This window comes from Podarcis vaucheri, assembly GCF_965113315.1.
Source record: "Podarcis vaucheri genome assembly, chromosome: 5".
NCBI classification, from domain to species: Eukaryota; Metazoa; Chordata; class Lepidosauria; order Squamata; family Lacertidae; genus Podarcis; species Podarcis vaucheri.
This window is the reverse complement of record NC_138763.1, coordinates 3,768,285-3,789,495: the sequence shown is the minus strand read 5'-3', so window position 1 is coordinate 3,789,495 and position 21,211 is coordinate 3,768,285. Positions and strand designations below refer to the sequence as shown.

The 21,211-nt window shown below is 46.9% G+C and overlaps 2 protein-coding genes across 3 annotated transcripts in view; one reads left to right on the top strand and one right to left on the bottom strand.

Annotated features, from left to right (window-relative positions):
• LOC309532935 (uncharacterized protein) overlaps positions 1–10,456 on the top strand; it is a 317,735-nt gene extending 307,279 nt beyond the window's left edge. Inside the window, exons 4-5 of the mRNA XM_082223728.1 lie at positions 6,215–6,420; positions 9,543–10,456. Of these exons, the coding sequence (XP_082079854.1) occupies positions 6,215–6,420; positions 9,543–10,119 (783 nt within the window). The 3' untranslated portion in view covers positions 10,120–10,456. The remainder of the gene's footprint in view (positions 1–6,214; positions 6,421–9,542) is intronic.
• Positions 10,457–12,580: 2,124 nt separating this feature from the next.
• MASP1 (MBL associated serine protease 1) overlaps positions 12,581–21,211 on the bottom strand; it is a 112,776-nt gene continuing 104,145 nt past the window's right edge. For both annotated transcript variants that reach the window (XM_082224169.1, XM_082224166.1), the window contains 5 exons: positions 21,092–21,205; positions 19,423–19,608; positions 17,806–17,873; positions 16,115–16,214; positions 12,581–14,478 (listed from right to left, as the gene is read on the bottom strand). In XM_082224169.1, coding sequence (XP_082080295.1) covers positions 14,288–14,478; positions 16,115–16,214; positions 17,806–17,873; positions 19,423–19,608; positions 21,092–21,205 — 659 coding nt within the window. In that variant the 3' untranslated portion in view covers positions 12,581–14,287. The remainder of the gene's footprint in view (positions 14,479–16,114; positions 16,215–17,805; positions 17,874–19,422; positions 19,609–21,091; positions 21,206–21,211) is intronic.

The following is a 21,211-nucleotide window of genomic DNA, read 5'->3' as shown; positions in this document are numbered from 1 at the left end:
AATAATAATAACAGCATAATGAGATTGCGATTGAATTAAATTGGTTGTTGGGGTCCCTTGAGCCCCATAACTGTGACTGGGAAGAAAAGAGAGGAAAAAACAGAGGAAGGCATGTTAGCACGTAAGAAAAATTCCAAAGTCCATATTAGGGCAATACCTTTATCAGGCTAATGCCCCACCCCTACATGATCCGCTGGTGGGCTGGCATCAAAGAGTGGTTTCCTTCGGTTCAGCACATTGCTTAGAACACTGCAGGGGGGAAAAGGGTTCAGCAGGGGCCCAAGCCACCCTAGCAGGGACTGAAGTAATGGAGAAGGTGAAGGTGCCACCACAGTATGCAGATCTCAGCGACGTGTTCAGCGAGAAGGAAGCTGACCAACTACCCCCGCATAGGCCCTTTGATTGCCAGATCAATTTACTCCCTGGAGCACAGCTTCCTGTAGGCAAGTTGTATGCCATGTCAGACAGGGAAATGCAGGAGTTGCGAGAGTTCATTGACAAGAACCTGAAGAGAGGCTTCATCAGAGAGTCCAAGGCAGCGGGGGGTAGCCCAGTGTTTTTTGTGGATAAAAAGCACACGGACAAGCCGAGACTTGTATGTGATTTCAGGCGGTTAAATGCAGTGACAGAGCCGGCGGCTTTTCCTATGCCCAGGATTGATGATATTTTGACCAGGGTGCGGAAGGGAAAGATTTTTACAAAGCTGGACCTAAGGGGGGCGTACAACCTGATACGTATAAGGAAAGGGGATGAATGGAAAACCACCATGTTCACCCCTTTGGGGGCATTTGAATATCTCGTGATGCCTTTTGGATTACAAACAGGCTCCGCGTGTTTTCAATCGTTCATGAACCACGTACTGGGGCCTTTGCTCTACAAGAATTGCGTGGCCTTCCTAGATGATGTGTTGGTGTATTCGGAGAATGAGGAGCAACATGTGAGAGACGTCAGAGAAGTGTTGAGCAGGCTGCAAGCCAACAGGCTGTGGGTGAAACTGGAGAAGTGTCAGTTTCATACCAAGGAGGTGGAATTCCTGGGGTACCGCCTGTCAGACAAGGGGTTGGCCATGGACCCCGGCAAGGTTCAAGCAGTGCTGGAATGGAAAACACCCAAAACCAAGAAGGATGTGCAGAGGTTCCTAGGGTTTGGAAACTTTTATCGTAAGTTCATCCGAAACTTCGCCCACCTGACGGCGCCCATCACGGACTGTCTCAGCAGTAAAAAGAAGTTTGTTTGGACAGCGGAGGCGGAGCGAGCGTTTGAGGAACTGAAAAGGGCCTTCGCCTCTGAAGAACAACTTCTGCATGTGGATTTACAAAAAAAGCTGAGGGTCAAAACAGACGCATCTGACAGAGCCATAGGGGCGGTGCTTCTTCTGCAGCCGGGGAAGGAGGAGTCAGAGTGGCGACCGTGTGCCTTCTTTTCGCGAAAGCTGAACAAATCCGAGAGGAACTACACGGTGTACGACCGGGAACTTCTTGCTATTCATGAGGCTTTCCGGAGATGGAGGCACCTGCTAATTGGTGCACAACATAAGGTGCAAGTGTGCACGGACCATAAGAATCTAGAGTATTGGAGAACTGCGCGAGTGCTCAACCAACGGCAGTTGAGATGGGCCCAGGAGTTCTCCAAATTTAACTTTGAGATTTGTTACGTGCCAGGCCCAGAGAACGTTAGGGCGGACGCTCTCTCACGCAAACCTGAATATTTGGAGGGGGAGGGAGCACCCGAAGAGACCCATGTCATTCCAGAGGACCGCTGGGTGTGTGGGGCGGCATTGGTGGGGCAAAGGGAACTGGTAGAGGGAACGGTGCAGGATGAATACGCCCAGGACAAACTCAGGGGTCTCAGGAGGGAGGGAGACAAACCCGGGGGTTTTGAGGAGAGAAACGGGGCGTTGTACTACAAGGCAGCGTTATATATACCTGAAGGGGAATTGAGGGAAAAGGTACTCAAGCAACTGCACGATAGCCCCACAGCAGGGCATTTTGGGCAACACAAAACCATGTGGCTGGTTACCAGGGAATTCTGGTGGCCCAAGGTCAGGGAAGATGTGCGGGAGTATGTGAGAGGGTGTGACCAATGCCAACGAGCCAAGGGGGAGAGGCGGGCACCGGCAGGTTTATTAGAACCACTACCCACGCCTGAAAGACCATGGGAAGCAGTGGCAATAGATTTCATGACTGATCTGCCAAGGTCCAGAGGGAAAACAGCCATCATGGTTGTGGTAGACCTGTTAACCAAGATGGCCCACTTTATAGCCTGCTCACATGCGGTCACAGCAGAAGAAACCGCTAAATTGTTTGTAGAAAATGTGTTTAGGCTGCATGGCGCCCCCTTGAGGGTGGTTTCGGACCGAGGGAAACAATTTACTTCCAGGTTCTGGAGGAAGCTCATGAGCTTACTGCATGTAGAGGTTAATTTCTCAACTGCCCGTCATCCAGAAACCAACGGGCAGGCGGAAAGAGCTAATGGTGTCCTCCAGCAATATTTGAGGTGTTATGTGAATGACAGAGAGAATGATTGGGTGGAGAAGCTGGCGTTGGCAGAATTTGCCTACAACAATGCAGAGAACGTGTCCACGGGGATGAGCCCCTTTTTGGCTAATCACGGGTGCCATCCCCGAGCCTTCCCAGGGGGGGAAGGGGAGAACTGGAGCGTTCCAGCTGCAGAACAGTTTGTAGAAAAATGTGCAAGCTTTAGAGTTCTTCAGAATTCTCCATCTAGCCTGATGAAGAGTTCTGAAGAACTCAAAAGCTTGCATACTATTTTCTAGCCCTGGCATGCCCTGTGTTAGCCGATGGTCATGAACTCAGCTGCCACCTTTGTGAATGGGAAGAAAGCATCAGGGGGCAAGGAGAACGGCACATTTTGGTTGCCCTTCTTAAGCTTCCGCGTGCTCTACAGAGGGAGGATTAGCAAGAGCGTGGAAACTGGTTTAGTAAGATCTTGCCCAAGCATGTCTTGTGTAAGTCGATGGTTTTGAACTCAGCTGCTGCCTTTGTGAACGGGCAATCCGGAGCCATCGTTGGCATTCGCAAACACACAGGCATGACATGCTCTCTCTGGCAATTCAAAGCTTTGACATTAGGTCTCTAGGGGAATATCAAAGGAAGCGTAAGAGACTCTGGAGGGTTAATGATGTTGTGAGATATAAACGCTGGTCCCCAGGACTTGGGTCCTGGACCCCTTTGAAATACAGTGGTACCTCGGGTTACATACGTTTCAGGTTACATACACTTCAGGTTACAGACTCCGCTAACCCAGAAATAGTGCTTCAGGTTAAGAACTTTGCTTCAGGATGAGAACAGAAATCGTGCTCCGGTGGCGTGGCAGCAGCAGGAGGCCCCATTAGCTAAAGTGGTGCTTCAGGTTAAGAACAGTTTCAGGTTAAGTATAGACCTCCGGAACGAATTAAATACTTAACCTGAGGTACCACTGTAATAAAGTCTGGGCAAAGTTGATGAAGCAGTTGATGAATAATATTTTATCGAAAATAAACACTTGCAAGTGGGTGTCCTGAAAAGGCAGGCACGCCATCCCTTATTAAAAACATGAATATATAAACCCTTTTCCCGAGCGCAAGTCGCTCCTTCATTGCCCACAAGGAAGGGGCGTTTGAAGTTCACATCTATCGCGTCCGTCTCTTGCAATGTAAAACCCAACCCTTACTCCCTCGCTCACCCCCGAAGCCCCTTATTTGGTTAGTTTTTCCTGTTCCCCAAAGCGCCTTATTTGGTCAAGCCTTTGCCCCCTTGTTGTTGTTGTTTAGTCGTTTAGTCGTGTCCGCCTCTTCGTGACCCCCTGGACCAGAGCAGGGCAGGCCCTCCTGTCTTCCACTGCCTCCCCCAGTTTGGTCAAACTCACGCTGGTAGCTTCGAGAACACTGTCCCACCATCTCGTCCTCTGTCGTCCCCTTCTCCTTGTGCCTTCCATCTTTCCCAACATCAGGGTCTTTTCCAGGGAGCCTTCTCTTCTCATGAGGTGGCCAAAGTCTTGGAGCCTCAGCTTCAGGATCTGTCCTTCCAGTGAGCACTCAGGGCTGATTTCCTTCAGAATGGAGAGGTTTGATCTCCTTGCAGTCCATGGGACTCTCAAGAGTCTCCTCCAGCCCCAGAATTCAAAAGCATCCATTCTTCGGCGACCAGCCTTCTTTATGGTCCAGCTCTCATTTCCATACATCACTACTGGGAAAACCTGAGCTTGAACTATACGGACCTTCGTTTGCCCCCTTACATACTGTTTTTAGCAATAAAGCTATGTTCCTTTATTTCACCTACAACTACAGTGGTACCTCGGGTTACAGACGCTTCAGGTTCATAGCTGACAACCTTCCCTTTTTTTGCGGGAAATTCCCTTATTCCAGCGCCGTTTCCTGCTGCTTCCTGCTGCTATCCTGGATTGTTAGATATCCTGTAGACTGTCCCTGGGACAGGTGAGGCTGCTGATCCCTTATTTTCAAATCTGAAAGTTGGCAGCTGTGTTCAGGTTACAGACTCTGCTAACCCAGAAATACTACCTTGGGTTAAGAACTTTGCTACGGATGTGAACAGAAACTGCACGGCGGCAGCGGGAGGCCCCATTAGCTAAAGTGGTACCTCAGGTTAAGAACAGTTTCAGGTTAAGAATGGACCTTCAGAACAAGTTAAGTTCTTAACCCGAGGTACCACTGTACCTGTTTTGCAAAAAGCCCCTGGCCACAGTTGCTAAAGATACTCTAATTCTTCAGAATTTTGCAACAACTTGGTTCTCTCAAAAAGCCTCATGATTTCTAAAGAAACATGACCACAGCTAGTTTGAAATATGCTAGCAATAGCCACCCACACCCTGGCTGCAATATTCCTGTAGCCTTACACACCTCAGTTGCAATTTTCTTATAGCCCTATAATTTTTATGATTAATAAAAGCATTTTTTTTCTTCTGCGGAAGCAAACTGAAAAGACAACATTTGCATTTCTCACAATATAGGCTCACAGCCCTGGAAGGGTCCCACCAATATAATCCAGACCAACCCCCACTCCTATAACCATATATAGTGGACTATCAGCCTCGTATCCTGGCCTTGCTCAGGAATTCTGACAAATCAGTGCAGTTTTGAAATCAGTGGTTAAATTCAGCACCATTTTGAAAGGCTCCACCTGCCATCTTGATTAAAAATGGAGTCCACTTGTAACCGAACATAGACAAAGCCTGTTCCTTGATCTCAGGAACCAACGTTTGCTTGCAATATCTCTGCTCCACAAGCTACAGGAAGCCCCAGCTAATGGTAGCATCAAGGTAAAGAGAGCAAACTGCGTGGAAAACACTTACCGTATTTTTCGCTCTATAGGACGCACTTTTCCCCCTCCAAAAATTAAGGGGAAATGTGTGTGCGTCCTATGGAGTGAATGCAGGCTCCTTGGCTTCAGCGATAGCAACGTGAAGCCTCCGAAGCACAGAGGGAGCGCTCCCACCACGGTCCGGAGGCTACGTGTTGCTTTCGCTGAAGCCTGGAGAGCGAGAGGGGTTGGTGCGCACTGACCCCTCTTGCTCTCCGGGCTTCAGGGATAGCCGCCTGAAGACTTTGGAGCACAGCGGGAACTCACGCTGCGCTCCGAAGGCTTCGGGTTCCTTTCGCTGAAGCCGGGAGAGCAAGACTCTCCTGACTTCAGCAGAGAGGGAGAGCTGCGCAGTGCCCCTTCAGCCAAGCGGGAGGAGAAATGGAAGGGGCTTCGTTTCTCCCGTCGCTTCACTGAAGGGGCGCTGAGCAGAGAGGGGGAGAATTTGTTCTCCCCCTCTAAAACAAGGTGCGTCCTATGGTCGGGTGCGTCCTATAGAGCGAAAAATACAGTAGTTATTTGATTATTTCATTAAAACAGACGAAAAAGGGCACAGTGAGGTCATTGTGTGCTAGGAGTCAAATCCTGAAAGTACTTATAACTCAGGAGCCAAAGGGGTAGGAAATCTGTAGAAACAACGTGTTCAGCACTACCCTATCAGGGAAGCCTAAGGGGCCGCAGTGAAGTATCGCTACAAAAGGTATTGCCCCAAAGCCATCAGAGTAGGCTTTCAACTTCTGATGTTGTTTGTTAAGGAACTCTTCCTGGTAAGTCTCACTTCAGTTTCATTTCTCAAAGGTTTGGGCTGGGCAGCTTGTGTGAGAGAGGAAATAGAAAGCTGGCAAGGAGGTGAACCACTCACTGTTTCACTGGACTCTGATACGGGCCTCTGAAAAAACAAAATAGGCTTTATATTAAGCAGGATTGATCCCAAAATATACACGGAGAAGATGAACATGGACTTTTGGAGAGCGGTTTTCAAGGAGCAAATTGAAGCAGTGAAACCGAGAGATTTCTGGAGACTAACAATGGATCGGAGCCTTGACTTCCATAATGTGGCATCTCCATGGAGGAAATCGCTGCAGGAACATGCTCATGGAAGGTAAAACATCAGCTGCTACTGCATGCGCAATAATTTTGCAATGCACAGAGCCATAAAAAGCTGACATTTGCTGTGTCAGGTGCTCAGTACTGCCTACCCTGAATGAAAGCGATTCTCCAGCAGGCACGGCCAAATTTGGCCCTTCAGCTGTTTTGGGACTACAGTTCCCATCATCCCTGACCACTGGTTAGTGAGGGATGATGGGAGTTGTAGTCCCAAAACAGCTGGAGGGCCAAGTTTGGCCATGCCTGCATCCAGGGTTTCATTCAGGGCCCTCTCCTAGCCCTACCCAGAGTTGTCATTGGGAATTGATCCTGATCTCTTCTCCCGAGCTACAGCTCTTCCCATAATGTGCTCCAGTGGCTTCAACGATCTGTGAGGGTCCCCTCAGAAAGGGGGTTATCATGAGATGGATAGCAGCTATGCACACAAAATGTTTTGTCACCACACCTTTACTGCACCTGAGCCAAACCTTGCCAATTTGTTTTCAGTATAATAATAATAAATAATAATAATAATAATAATAATAATAATAATAATAATAATAATAATAATAATAATAATATATTATTATTATTTATACCCCGCCCATCTGGCTGAGTTTCCCCAGCCACTCTGGGCGGCTCCCAATCAAGTGTTAAAAACAGTACAGCGTTAAATATTAAAAACTTCCCTGAACAGGGCTGCGTTCAGATGTCTTTTAAAGATAGGATAGCTGCTTATTTCCTTCACATCTGAAGGGAGGCTGTTCCACAGGGCGGGCACCACTACTGAGAAGGCCCTCTGCCTGGTTCTCTGTAACTTGGCTTCTTGCAATGAGGGAACTGCCAGAAGGCCCTTGGAGCTGGACCTCAGTGTCCAGGCTGAATTATGGGGGTGGAGACGCTCCTTCAGGTCTACTGGACTGAGGCCGTTTAGGGCTTTAAAGGTCAGCACCAACACTTTGAATTGTGCTTGAAAATGTACTGGGAGCCAATGCAGATCTCTCAGGACTGGTGTTATGTGGTCCAGGTGGCCACTCCCAGTCACCAGTCTAGCTGCTGCATTCTGGATTAATTGCAGTTTCCGGTATAGTATAGTATAGTATAGTATAGTATAGTATAGTATAGTATAGTATAGTATAGTATAGTATAGTATAGTACCAAAATAAATTTGGGGGGGGGGTATATACAACCAGAAACATTATCTACCCCTCTCTTCAAGAGCATTGGCTATTCTTCTACAGTTCTCCATGACATATTGTGTTGCGTAGGGATTTTCAACTCTGACAAATATGAAAGATCAGAAAAGAGAAAGGTTTCTTTGTGTTGATCAAGAGATGGGTGTTTATTTGTCTCAAATGAGACCTGAGATTACCTGGCAAAAGCAAGCTCAGACCTCTAATTGAGTTTGTATACATACTTACGGTACACATATAAGAGGCTTGTTTATTTATAATTATATCTGGGAGATGATTCATGTTCTTCTGTAGCCGCATTGTTTTAAACTTTCTGGGTGTCCCATAGTCAAGTAGTTGTGTTTTGTGCTATAAATCAAGCACTTCTAGAAGTTGTTTCTTTGTGTTTTCTTATCAATGAAAAATTCAGTGCGGCACAAGCAAATTTGTATTCTGAAAGTCTGGCGCAGGGGGAAAAAACACCTCCGAGAACCAGTACAACAGCTCCCTCTCTTTAAAGGAGGGCAGAAGGAAGCTCTGGGATTTCATGTGACTTCAGGCTCATACACAGTTTCTTTTGATTCGTTTTCTGAGCATAAAGGTAAAGGTAAAGGGACCCCTGACCATTAGGTCCAGTCGTGAACGACTCTGGGGTTGCGGTGCTCATCTCACTTTATTAGCCGAGGGAGCCGGCGTACAGCTTCCGGGTCATGTGGCCAGCATGACTAAGCCACTTCTGGTGAACCAGAGCAGCGCACGGAAACGCCGTTTACCTTCCCGCCGGAGCGGTACCTATTTATCTACTTGCACTTGGACGTGCTTTCAAACTGCTAGGTTGGCAGGAACAGGGACTGTGCAACAAGAGCTCACCCCGTCGCGGGATTTGATCCACCAACCTTATGACCGGCAAGTCCTAGGCTCTGTGGTTTAATCCACAGTGCCACCCGCATCCCAGTTTCTGAGCATATTGTGTACTGATTAGTCTCCCCAAGTCTGAGACCATTTCTTATGGTTCTACAGCGGTACCTTGCGAAAACACGATCCTAGCCACTGAACTGCAGCTCAGTTAAACAAAACCTCTTTTGGGTTTTCCACTTGTCTTCTAAGATCTGATTCAGTAGTAAGATTGGATTTTTGCAAGGCACAGTTGCAGAAAAACAAGGAAAGCTCTCAGGCCCAAGTGTGGATGAGTCCTTTGTTATGTACTGAGCTGAATCCTAGAACAATAGGATCCAGAATGCAGCAGAATTGGTCCGCAGGAGCCACCCAATCCAGCTCCAGGTGGAAGTTGAAATATACTCAGAGTCGAGAGGGGATTTCATGCTCTTTATTCAGCTCATAGTGATGAGAAGGAATGGCAGTTCCCCCAGAATGTCTGCTTTATATCCATTATTTACACAATGGGCCCCACGTGATTGACTAATTCCGGGATTCTCCTGTGGGCCAATCAGGTTGCGGATTCACTTCCACCTGGAGCTGGATTGGGTAGCTCCTGTGGACCAATCAGACTGCTGCATTCTGAATCCTATTGTTCTAGGACCAATCAGACTGCTGCATTTTGGATCCTATTCAACTCAGTACATAACAGAAGTGAATCAGTGACCTGATTGGCTTGCAGGAGCAGCCAATCAGGCTTCTGGAGGAGGTGAATCCGCAATCTGATTGGCCTACAGGAGCAGCCCGGAATTAGCCAATCACATGGGGCCCATTGTGTTAATAATGTATATATAGCTAGACGTTTTGGGGAAAGTTTCATTCATTGCTACTATGAGCTGAATAAGGAGCATGAAATTCACACTCGACTCTGAATATATTTCACCTCTGCTAACTGGGATCGTCCATCTGGGGTTATCAACTGCAGGTTCCAAAGTATCAAAAGGAAGCACTTTCTCCAGGATAACCCCAAAGAGAAGTCCCTAAACCTGTTGCCATTCTTCTCCATTCCTCCCACCTTTGTCTCTTTTAGCTTTACATGTTCACGATGCTACCACAAGTGGTCCTCACATCAAGTTGTCATCTTGTTCCATATGCACTTGGAGCGATACGAGAAACAAGGGTCGGTCAGGATGCGGACCTTCAGGCAGAGATGCTACCAGTGCTCTTCAGACAAGTACGAAGAGCCACAGTTCAGCGAGGAGGATGTCATCCATAGCGTTGAGTGCTTGATCCTCAGCATCAGAAAGAAATGCTACGGGGAACATTTAGATGACAGCAGCCTCTTTGAGGTGGTACATGAGAACAGGGGCCCTCATAAGCATGAGCATTGTGAAGCTTGTCACCTGGGAATACACAATGCACATTATAGGCGATCTAGAGGTTCCGGTCATCATAGGGAGCCCCAAAGACCAGCATATCTCCCAGCCAGTCTGCAGGAGAGTAAGACAAGCTCAACCACTTACAGCTCCTTGGCAACACTAAAATATGAAGCATTTGCAAACCACGCTGACCCCAATTTTTGCCGGGAATGTTGCTCTTGTTTCATTGCTTTTGTGATTGTGATTGTTGTATTCCTTGTCTACTGGAATAAGAATAAATACCTGTGATTTCTGCACCGCAGGGGGTTGGACTAGATGACTTTAGAAATTCCTTCCAACTCTACAATTCTATGAAAAACCCAATGGCACATTACCAGAAGGTGTTCTCAAGAGGACTCAGGAGACCTTTGCCAGGGAAAACAAAGACTTCCACCTGGTGGCAGTGGAAAGATCACAGGAAGGGAAGGGCAAATGCTGTGTTTGGCCTGGTCTCCCTTCCTTAAATGGGTCTGGATGTATCTGGACCAAATGATAATCTAATCTGTTGTTGGAATGGCATACAAAGGATGAGCAAGTTAAATCTGTGATGATAGATTGGGCAAGAGATGTGGGACATAACATAATGTTTGAATTACAGATAGGTAGCCGTGTTGGTCTGCCATAGTCAAAATAAAAAAATTCCTTCCAGTAGCACCTTAAAGACCAACTAAGTTAGTTCTTGGTATGAGCTTTCGTGTGCATGCACACTTCTTCAGATACACTGAAACAGAAGTTGCCAGATCCTTCTATATAGAGAGAAGGTGGGGAGGGGTATTACTCAGAAGGGTGGTGGGAATGGGAGTCGTCAACAGGCTCATCTCAGCTATCTGCCAATCTCCCATTCCCACCACCCTTCCCCACCTTCTCACTATATAGAAGGATCTGGCAACTTCTGTTTCAGTGTATCTGAAGAAGTGTGCATGCACACGAAAGCTCATACCAAGAACTAACTTAGTTGGTCTTTAAGGTGCTACTGGAAGGAATTTTTTTATAATGTTTGAAGACTGGGAGAGGTTATGAAGGAAAGGGGTCAAGTTCACTGCTTGTACGGTGTTAAAGGAAAATATTATGAAAATGATGTATAGATGGTACTTAACCCCTGTAAAATTGGCCAAGATATATCACAATAGTGATAATTTATGCTGGAAATGGAAAGAAAAAGAAGGTACGGTACCTTTTATCATATGTGGTGGACCTTCCCCAATGTGAAAGACTTCTGGGAGAAGATTTATAATGAATTGAAAAAAATGTTGAAATATACATTTATTAAGAAACCAGAGGCCTTTCTTCTTGGAATAACAGGTTTGGAATTGCCCAAAAAAGATGTTAAATTATTTTTCCATGCCACAACTGCAGCTAGAATTTTGTTAGCTAAGAATTGGAAAACAGAAGTCGTCCCAACAGTGGAGGAATGGCAGATGAAGATGATGGAGTTTTGGGAGCTAGCCGACCTGACTGGAAGAGTCCGTGACCAGAAGGAGGAGGAGTACCAGGAGGAATGGATGAAATTCAAAGACTATTTAGTTAAATATGCTAAGATAACTTAATTGGAAAAACTTGCAAATACCAGATAGGCTTAGGATTTAAATATGTAATGTTAGAGAATAGCATGTTTAAAGTTAAAATGAAAAGAAAGAAAGATGTTAAGTGATTAAGTTCATTTTATGAGAAAATTGGTTTTGGAAAACTGTTACAATGATATACTCTGGAACTCAGCCAGGGGGATTCTAGGAAGTCACTCAACAAGGTTACTAAGATTGGATTAAGTACAGTTAAGATGTATGTTTGTTTGTTTGCTTAATTTTTTTTGGAAAATCAATAATTTTTTGGGGAAAAAATATATATAATCTAACCCAAGGATTGTAGAGCTGTAAGGGACTCTGAGGATCATCTTGCATTTCAAACCTGGCTGGACGTGTGATGGTTCAGCAGGAGCGCAGAAAAGTTCCAGAATGTGATGAGGGCATGGAGTCTAGCTTGCTTTTTAAAAAATACTCGTAGCCTCTTCCTCCACTTTAAGCTTGCAAAGAATTGTCTACAAGTGTGTGGTGGCAGGAGCAATGACCGTGTGAAATCACAAAAAGCCACATGCGTGGTTGAATAAAATGGCAACTCTATACACAATTGTTGTTGTTTAGTCGTGTCTGACTCTTCGTGACCCCCTGGACCAGAGCACGCCAGGCACTCCTGTCTTCCACTGCCTCCTGCATTTTGGTCAAACTCATGCTGGTAGCTTCGAGAACACTGTCCCATCATCTCATCCTCTGTCGTCCCCTTCTCCTTGTGCCCTCCATCTTTCCCAACATCAGGGTCTTTTCCAGGGAGTCTTCTCTTCTCATGGCAAAAGTCTTGGAGCCTCAGCTTCAGGATCTGTCCTTCTAGGGAGCACCCAGGGCTGATTTCATTAAGAATGGATAGGATAGATCTTCTTGCAGTCCATGGGACTCTCAAGAGTCTCCTCCAGGACCATAATTCAAAAGCATCAATTCTTTGGCGATCAGCCTTCTTTATGGTCATCACTGCCTTGCCGTGGTGAAGGGGCTTGAATAACTCAGAGAAGGTATGAACTATGCTGAGCAGGGCACCCAAGATGGACAGGTCATAGTGGAGAGTTTTGACCAAACGTGATCCACCTGGAGGAGGAACCGGCAGGCCACTCCAGTATCCCTGCCAAGAAAACTCCATGGACAAAGACAACAGGCATACACAATTACCTGTGCAATTGAATTTAATGGGGTGTGTGTGTCTACACCTGAGCAGACGTGCATAGGATTGCAGTTCACCATTTGCAGACATTGGAGGGTGGGGTGTCAGTGCCACGTGGCACTAACAGAAGGTAAACATTATGTGACTCAAGAGGGTGGCAAATCGTGCATTTTCTCCATCTGCATCATTGGCGGAGGCTGCAGAATTTGGTTTGTCTTGTTGCAGAAGTTTAATTACTTTTTAGGGAGGATTACAAAAAGCCCTGAGAATGTATGTACTCGATGCAAAAAAGGAAGTGAATTAAAGCAGGTCTTAACAGATTTAAAACAATATCAAAATGAAACAGTGGTGTTTCTATCAAGTCCCTGAGATTTTGGGATGCTGCCACCTTCTTCTGTCTGTTCCTGGCGTGGAGAACCTTGCTGGGTTCCAGCTCCCAACATCCTTGGCTTTTGGCCTTGATGGCTTGGGCTGATGGGAGTTGGAGTCCAACAGCGTTACAGGTTCTCCACCCCAGATGTGTGACATCAAGGATGCCTTCTCTCCAGTTAGGCCCTGGGCAAATCTATCCCAGTCTGCTCCAATTCACGGGAGCTCTTTGGGGTTCAGGTAGAGGAGTCTTCTGCAGACCTGGTACCCAAGGTGCGTTTGGCTAGAAATGATGGGGGATTGAATTAAAAACCACCTGTGCACAACGTGCACTTTCATTTAGCTGCGATCCATCCCCACCACAAATGTGTCTCCAGCATAGCTGTCAACTTACAGATTTGAAAATAAGGGACCAGCAGCCTCAAAAATAAGGGATCAGCAGCCAAAATAAGGGATTTTCTGGGCACAGGTATGTTCAACATCTGAGCCCCTCCGAGCCAAAGGCAGAAAGCCCAGCTAGCAGCCAAACGAAGCCTCAAGCAGTGGTTCCCACAGCGCAGCAACCCATCAAAGGAGATGCAGCAAGGAAAACCACCGTCACCTCTCCGCTGGGAAGTGCTGAGCAAAGGCGAGTCCCCAGGCAACGCGGCCGATTTGATCAGCGCAAGGCATGCAAGCTCCACCCCCCAGTCGTTCTTAGACTCCTTATTGGGTGAGCAACACAGCCAAGCAACACAGCTGGAGCCTCCCTCCTCCCTGGCTGGCGGGAAGGGAGGGAGAGGAGCTGCTTCCTTTGAAACCCGGGAAATTTAAGGGACATCATCAATAAGGGACAGCAGCGGGACACGGCGCTGGGATAAGGGACTTTCCCGCCAAATAAGGGACAGTTGACAGCTGTGGTCTCCAGCTGCCACGCCATGCATTTCCCCTGAGATTTATTTTGAGTCCTAGTTAACAGACTTTCTTTCCAAGCACGACTGTGTGCTGCAGAAGACATGCACAATTTTTAAAGGTTTTCGCAAACCAAACCGCCCCAAACCACATTGATCCAGGCTTTTTGGGTCCCCGTAAAGTCAAACCCACCACCAAATAACCCAGGGAAGCAGTTCAGCATCAGCTATTGGAGCAGAGTTCAGTTCAGCAGGATGTAGAATCCAGGCCAGGCCTTTCTCATCCACGTGTCCAAGGCGAAAATCAACGGGCAAGCTTCTCCCTGGTCTAATACCAGGGGTGCCCTTTGACGGAGAGCAAGGAGAGACTTTTTGGAGGCAGCAAGATTCTGAAATGCGGCAGATGCTCATTTTTTTTTTTTGCTTTGGGTTCTTCGTACGGTTGGGAGACTTCAGTATTGCTCTCCTGTGACCTGCTTAATCCAAGGCAGAGTCAGAAGGACGTTGGAATACACTCCATAGCGGTCATTCAAGCCGCATCCATCGCCCCAAGACACTGTCCCTATGAGCTGCCACTGGCCAGTCTGGTTGTTCAGAGTGACCATGGGGCCACCGGAGTCCCCTTGGCAAGCGTCTTTTCCTCCTGCATGAGAAAGAGAGAAAGAATAATGGCTGGGGCATCTTTCAGACCAGAAAAGCCACTTGTTCTACGTGGAGTTTGCAAAGGTGCAGAACAGGAGCTAGAATCAGAATAATAGAATTGTAGAGTTGGAAGGGACCCTGAGGGTCATCTAGTCCAGCCCCCTGCACCGCAGGAATCTCAACTAAATCATGCACGACAGACTAGCATCCAACCTGCATCTCGACACTTATCTCCCTGCCCCAAAGGGGACGATTGGCACAGTGATCATTGACTCTCCTTGGTTCCATGAACTCATCCCCAGTGACCCCCAACCCTATATAGAAACTAGGGTATAAAGACCTCTGGTGTGAAGGAACAAGTTGCCCAAACCTGACTGTGCAGTCACCCGAACCGGGCCCCAAAATTCCCGATTTTCTTTCTTCAAGGATCCATTAGCTAAAATCCATTAGCTTGAGCTGTATAACACAAACCCAGCCGTATAAACAAAGCCTTCTCCTTTATCAGTCCATGAAGGCTTAATGGATGGCCTTGTCAGTTCCGAGTGGAGACGGGATGACAGATCTGGGTCTTATCTTATAGGTTGTAACTATCCTGACCACACTGATGCACAGACCTTGCAAGACAGCCCTGTCAGCCCCTGCGCCCGGGGATGGCGCCAGGAGTACTCCTATAGTTGGGTGACCTTTTTACCCCAAGATAAGAGTACAGAAACAGGAATTTCTGTTCATGCTCAAGGATGTAAACTTACGTGTACAAACTCATGAGGCTGGATTCCTGGGGAGGGGGAAAGGGGACCTGAAGGGGATATAAGCTGTATGTAACTGCTCTTTAAGTGTGCTTGCTGTGACTGATCAATACAGTGCCTTTCTGCTAACTGGAAAGCAGAACTAAACTCTTTCTCTGAACCAACCCTCTGTGTCTATTGACTCCTTCCTCCCTCCTGGGAGCAACGCGCACCCAACCAATGGGAAAGGTCTGAAAGGCTACAGGTGGACTTGTAAAAGGGTAAAAGAGTATTGGGAAATGATCTGCAATGAATTGGAAAAAAAATGTTTAAAAGTACTTTTTTGGGGAAAACAGAGTCCTTTTTGTGTGGGGGGGGGATAATTCAGACTAAAATTCCCAGGTGTCAAAAAAGGCCCTTTTTTGCTAGCTCCAAAATGGAAAATGAGCAAGGTCCCAACCAAAGAAGAATGGCAGCTCAAACTGATGGAATATGCGCAGCTTGCGGACCCAACAATATAGAATACGAGAACAAGAAGAACACGTTTAGAGACGACTGGAAAATACTTATTGAATATATGGGGTGGGGGTGGAAATTGTGTACATTTGAAAACGTCGGCAGCATTAAGATAAATTCAACTGTGTAAATAAGTTTTGACGGATGTAAGAATGGAATACTGAATGGTTTAGTTTATGTAAAATATGCAGGGATTTACAGTTTGCAAAATGAACCATGGAACATTGAAGAAGGGAAGTCATTAGTATTTTAAGGTTGTTTAAATGAATATTCTAAAATGTAAAACTGAAAATTTAATTAAAAATATATTTTAAAAGAGTAAAAAGACCCAAGGAATGTAATAACACCATAAAATTCAAAATGGCAGCAATTAATTGCACATTTATTCAGAATCACCTTGTCTTTCTCCAGCGCAGATCATGTCTCTCGTCACAACTTTCTGCAGCTTGCGATAGGCTTCTTTGCACACTGAGTGATCTGTCAGTGGGATTTCAATCTGCAACACAGAACAAAAAAATGACTCCTGAATTGTCTGACCTGAAATGTGCCTGAATGGTCCTCCTTTGTGAAACACACAAAACTGCCTTCTATCAGGTCAGACTGTTGGTCCATTTAGTTCAGTATTGTCTGCACAGACTGGCAGTGGCTCGGCAAGGTTTCATGCAGGAATCGCTTCCAGCCCCACCTGAACCTGAGACCTTCTGTCTGCAAAGCAGATATTCTTCCCCTGAGCTATGGACCTTCTCCAAAGACTCCATAGATTCACTAATCCCATAATTCATAGGATTCTGGTCCATAGGATGACTAAGGAACAAGTGCCACTCTATTCCGCCTTGGCCAAGCCACAACTGGAACCCTGTGTCCAGTTCTGGGCATCACAGTTTTAGAAGGATATTGGCAACCTGCAATGGGTGCAGAAGAGGGTGACCAAGATGACCAGGGGTCTGGAAACTGAGCCATATTAGGAATAGTTGAGGGAGTTGTGTATATTTAGCCTGGAGAAGAGAAGACATGATAGCAGCTTCAAATATCTGAAGGGCTGCCACAGGGAAGATGGAGGAAACTTGGGGGGGGGGGTGCTGCTCCAGAGGGTAGGGCCCAAACCAGCGAATTCAAATTGCTAGAAAGGAGATTCTGACTTAATGTTAAAACTTTCTGATAGTAAGAGCTGTTCAACAGTGAAACGGACTTGGATGTCTTGGATGGTTTTCCAGAGGGGTTGGGTTGTGTGGCCATCTGCTAGGGAATTTTCAGCTGCGATTCCTGCATTGCAGGCAACGGACTTGTTGACCATTGGGGCCCCTTGCAACTCAACAATCCTTGAGTGTCAAGCTTGTGCTCCCCTCATCATACGAAGAAATGGAAAGAGGGGGCAATGACTGTGTTATGTACTGAGTTGAATAGGATTCAGAATGCAGCCGTCTGATTGGTCCTAGAACAATAGGATTCAGAATGCAGCCGTCTGATTGGTCCTAGAACAATAGGATTCAGAATGCAGCAGTCTGATTGGTCCTAGAACAATAGGATTCCGAATGCAGCAGTCTGATTGGTCCTAGAACAATAGGATTCAGAATACAGCAGTCTGATTGGTCCTAGAACAATAGGATTCAGAATGCAGCAGTCTGATTGGTCCTAGAAGAATAGAATTCAGAATGCAGCAGTCTGATTGGTCCTAGAACAATAGGATTCAGAATACAGCAGTCTGATTGGTCCTAGAACAATAGGATTCAGAATGCAGCAGTATGATTGGTCCTAGAACAATAGGATTCAGAATACAGCAGTCTGATTGGTCTGTAGGAGCCACCCAATCCAACTCCAGGTGGAAGTGAATCCGCAACCTGATTGGCCTACAGGAGAATCCCGAAATTAGCCAACCATGTGGGGCCCATTGTGGAAATAGTGTATATAAAGCAGACAGTTCTGGGAAACATTCCATTCTTCACTACTATGAGCTGAATAAAGAGCATGAAATCCACACTCGACTTCGAGGATATTTCAGACTGAGACGTCTACGCCTGCTCCCTAACTATACTGCAATTCCATTCCATTCTCAGATGTACACAGTAATGAACGGCAAGGAGCATCACCTCCATCAGGGCATCTGGGAGACGTTGCAGGAACTGCTTCCCCCATCCGCTGACGATGACCATGGTGTCTAGTGGGAGGGGAAAAGAAGAAGACAGACATTGTATTACCTTTCGGGAGGTGACCTGGAGAGGAAGTAGGATGTGTCATTCCTTGCAGTCTGATGAAGCGAACCAGACCCTCCTAGGGTGATCTTTCCTTCCCACTGCTCAAAAACACCTGTTGCAGGTGTGAAGCACCTTTGGCCCTCCATGTGCACACATGCTGCAAGGTGCGCCAATGTCCCATGTGCATGCTGTGCGGCTTGCGTGTGTGACACGAGCACAGCCCATGGTGTGTGCAAGTGAGGTGAGCACATCACACTGTGCATTCATGGTTGCTGTGGAATTTGGAGGAGGCCCGGCACCCTCCTTGAAAGTTTGGGGGGGCCCTCACCCCCCTGGGCTACCCATAGTTGGTGCCCCTGGATGCATTAAAATTACCAATGAAGTTCTCTATATGTCGCCTTTCAGTTAGATCTAGCATTTACTGTGCAGCTCTGATACATCCTTTTGGAAGGGCTTAAGTTGCGATTTCCATGAAGTTTGATCGTTCAAAACAGAACTTGCATGCCTTTCCCTTGGAACTGAAATATCTGGTGTTTTCAGGGTTCCTAAGTTTTGGAGCATACAGGGGCTCAAAAGCTCACCTTTTGTGCTGACTGTGCACCTCCAGGAGACTGTGGGATGCAATCCATTGAGAGCAGTCGAGTACAACATTCCTTGTTTTGCTAGAGTGGACATGCAAGGGAATGTTTGGTCCAGCCAGTTGAAACTTCCTGTTCTCCTGGCCTGGAGCATCCTTCCTCTTGCATGTGACTAGACCTTTCCAGACCTGGTAAAAGGACAAGCCATGCTGCCATCCTCCCTCTTTTCCATCTTCTTTTCATCCTTGAACTGGGCTCAGGAGCAAACAGGCAGCCAAGCCATAGAATCATAGAATCATAGAATCATAGAATCACAGAGTTGGAAGAGACCACAAGGGCCATCGAGTCCAACCCCCTGCCAAGCAGGAAACACCATCAGAGCACTCCTGACATATGGTTGTCAAGCCTCTGCTTAAAGACCTCCAAAGTAGGAGACTCCACCACACTCCTTGGCAGCAAATTCCACTGTCAAACAGCTCTTACTGTCAGGAAGTTCTTCCTAATGTTTAGGTGGAATCTTCTTGTAGTTTGGATCCATTGCTCCGTGTCCGCTTCTCTGGAGCAGCAGAAAACAACCTTTCTCCCTCCTCTATGTGACATCCTTTTATATATTTGAACATGGCTATCATATCACCCCTTAACCTCCTCTTCTCCAGGCTAAACATGCCCAGCTCCCTTAGCCGTTCCTCATAAGGCAGCGTTTCCAGGCCTTGGACCATTTTGGTTGCCCTCCTCTGGACACGTTCCAGTTTGTCAGTGTCCTTCTTGAACTGTGGTGCCCAGAACTGGATGTGATTCTTTCAGAATCCATGGGAATCTAATTCTGCATTGGTTAAAGTTCTGCCTTAATCGATGCTTCTGAGCCAGCTTAAAGGGTTGGCTGCTGCTTCTCCAATTGACATTGTCTGGTGGAAGGATGGAGCCACCTCCTTACCTTTTGGGAAGGCTCTATCTGGAAAGCAAACGGGCATCACGTAATCATTCAGCCTGGCCTCTTCAGACAATTCCACCAGGGCGATGTCATACTCAAAGGTGGCCGCCTTGTAGGATGGGTGGATGGAGATTGTTTGGGGTTGCAGCTCCTGCTCTGTGTCATCTTTCCTTTGGGTTCTGTGTTTCCCTGCAGAAAGTCAGAAAGAGAGGCTGGAAGTGTGAGAGAGTGGATCCGGAACAGGAAGCTGTCTTCTACAGAATCAGGACCCTAAGTCCGCCGAGACCACATAACACCGGTCCTGAAAGACCTACATTGGTTCTTAGTATGTTTCCGAGCACAAATGAAAGTGTTGGTGCTGACCTTTAAAGCCCAAAATGGCCTGGCCCAGTAGACCTGAAGGAGCGTCTCCACCCCCATCATCCATCCCTGACACTGAGGTCCAGCTCCGAGGGCCTTCTGGCGATTCCCTCCCTGTGAGAAGTGAGGTTACAGGGAACCAGGCAGAGGGCCTTCTCGTTAGTGGCCCCCGCCCTGTGGAACGCCCTCCCACCAGATATCAAGGAAATAAACAACTTTCTGACTTTTAGAAGACATCTGAAGGCAGCTCTGTTTAGGGAAGTTTTTAATGTTTGATGTTCTATTGTGTTTTCAGTATCCTGTTGGAAGCTGCCCAGAGTGGCTGGGGAGGCCTGGCCAGATGTGCAGGGTATAAGTAATAAATTATTATTATTGAGTTCAGTTTTGCCAACACAGGCTGGCAGTGGGTCTCCAGGGTTTCAGACGGGGCAGGTGCTCAGTTCCACCCGGAGATACTGTGAATTGAACCAGGCATCTTCTGTGTGGAAAGCAGAAGCTCAGCTGCTGAGCTATTGCTCTTGAACACTTCCTGAAACTGCAGGAATAATAATAATAATAATAATAATAATAATAATAATAATAATAATAATAATAATTTCTTATTTATATCCCGCCCTTCCCGATTCAAAAACCGGGCTCAGGGCGGCTAACAACAAATTTAAAACACTCAATTATAAAAGCAGCATAAAATACAGTATAAAAGCATGAATAACAATAAAATTCAAAATTCAAAAATCAGTTTAGGGGAAATAAGCATTAGATAGCCCCCAGGGCTAGCTGGCTGAATTGGTCCTACTTGGGCCAGCGAGGAGGCCAGGGGTGAATTAGTTGTGGGGTCTCAGGGCGGGTGAGGGAAGGGAAGGGAAATAAAAGATCAGGCTGAATTCAAATTAGAGGCCAGGCGGAATAGCTCTGTCTTACAGGCCCAACGAAAGGAGGCCCTAGTCTCCTGGGACAGAGCGTTCCACCAGGTCGGAGCCATCACTGAAAAGGCCCTGGTTCTGGTGAAGGATAGTCTGACTTCCTTAGGGCCCAGGACCTCTAAACTATGGTTATTCATGGACCTTAAGGTCCTCTGTGGGGCAGACCAGGAGAGGCGGTCCCGTAAGTACGAGGGCCCTAAGCCCAGAAAACAGCTGTTATGCTCGGGTCCCGGTTGCAGGTTTCCCACAGGCATCTAATTGGCCACTGTGAGGAGAAGATACCGAACTACCTGGACCATTTGCCTGATCCAGCAGACTCATTTCATGTTCTTATGATATAGAATTTCTGAGACACAGGCTGCTCTCCTGGGCAACCGCCTCTCGCTTACCTAGGATCACCTTGAATGACGAAGGGCTGATCACGTCGGAGCTTCGGAGGACAGGATTCTCCAGGTCGAGTTCATGGTGGAGACAGTGAGCGGCCGTCACAATCCACCTGTTCCCTGGGG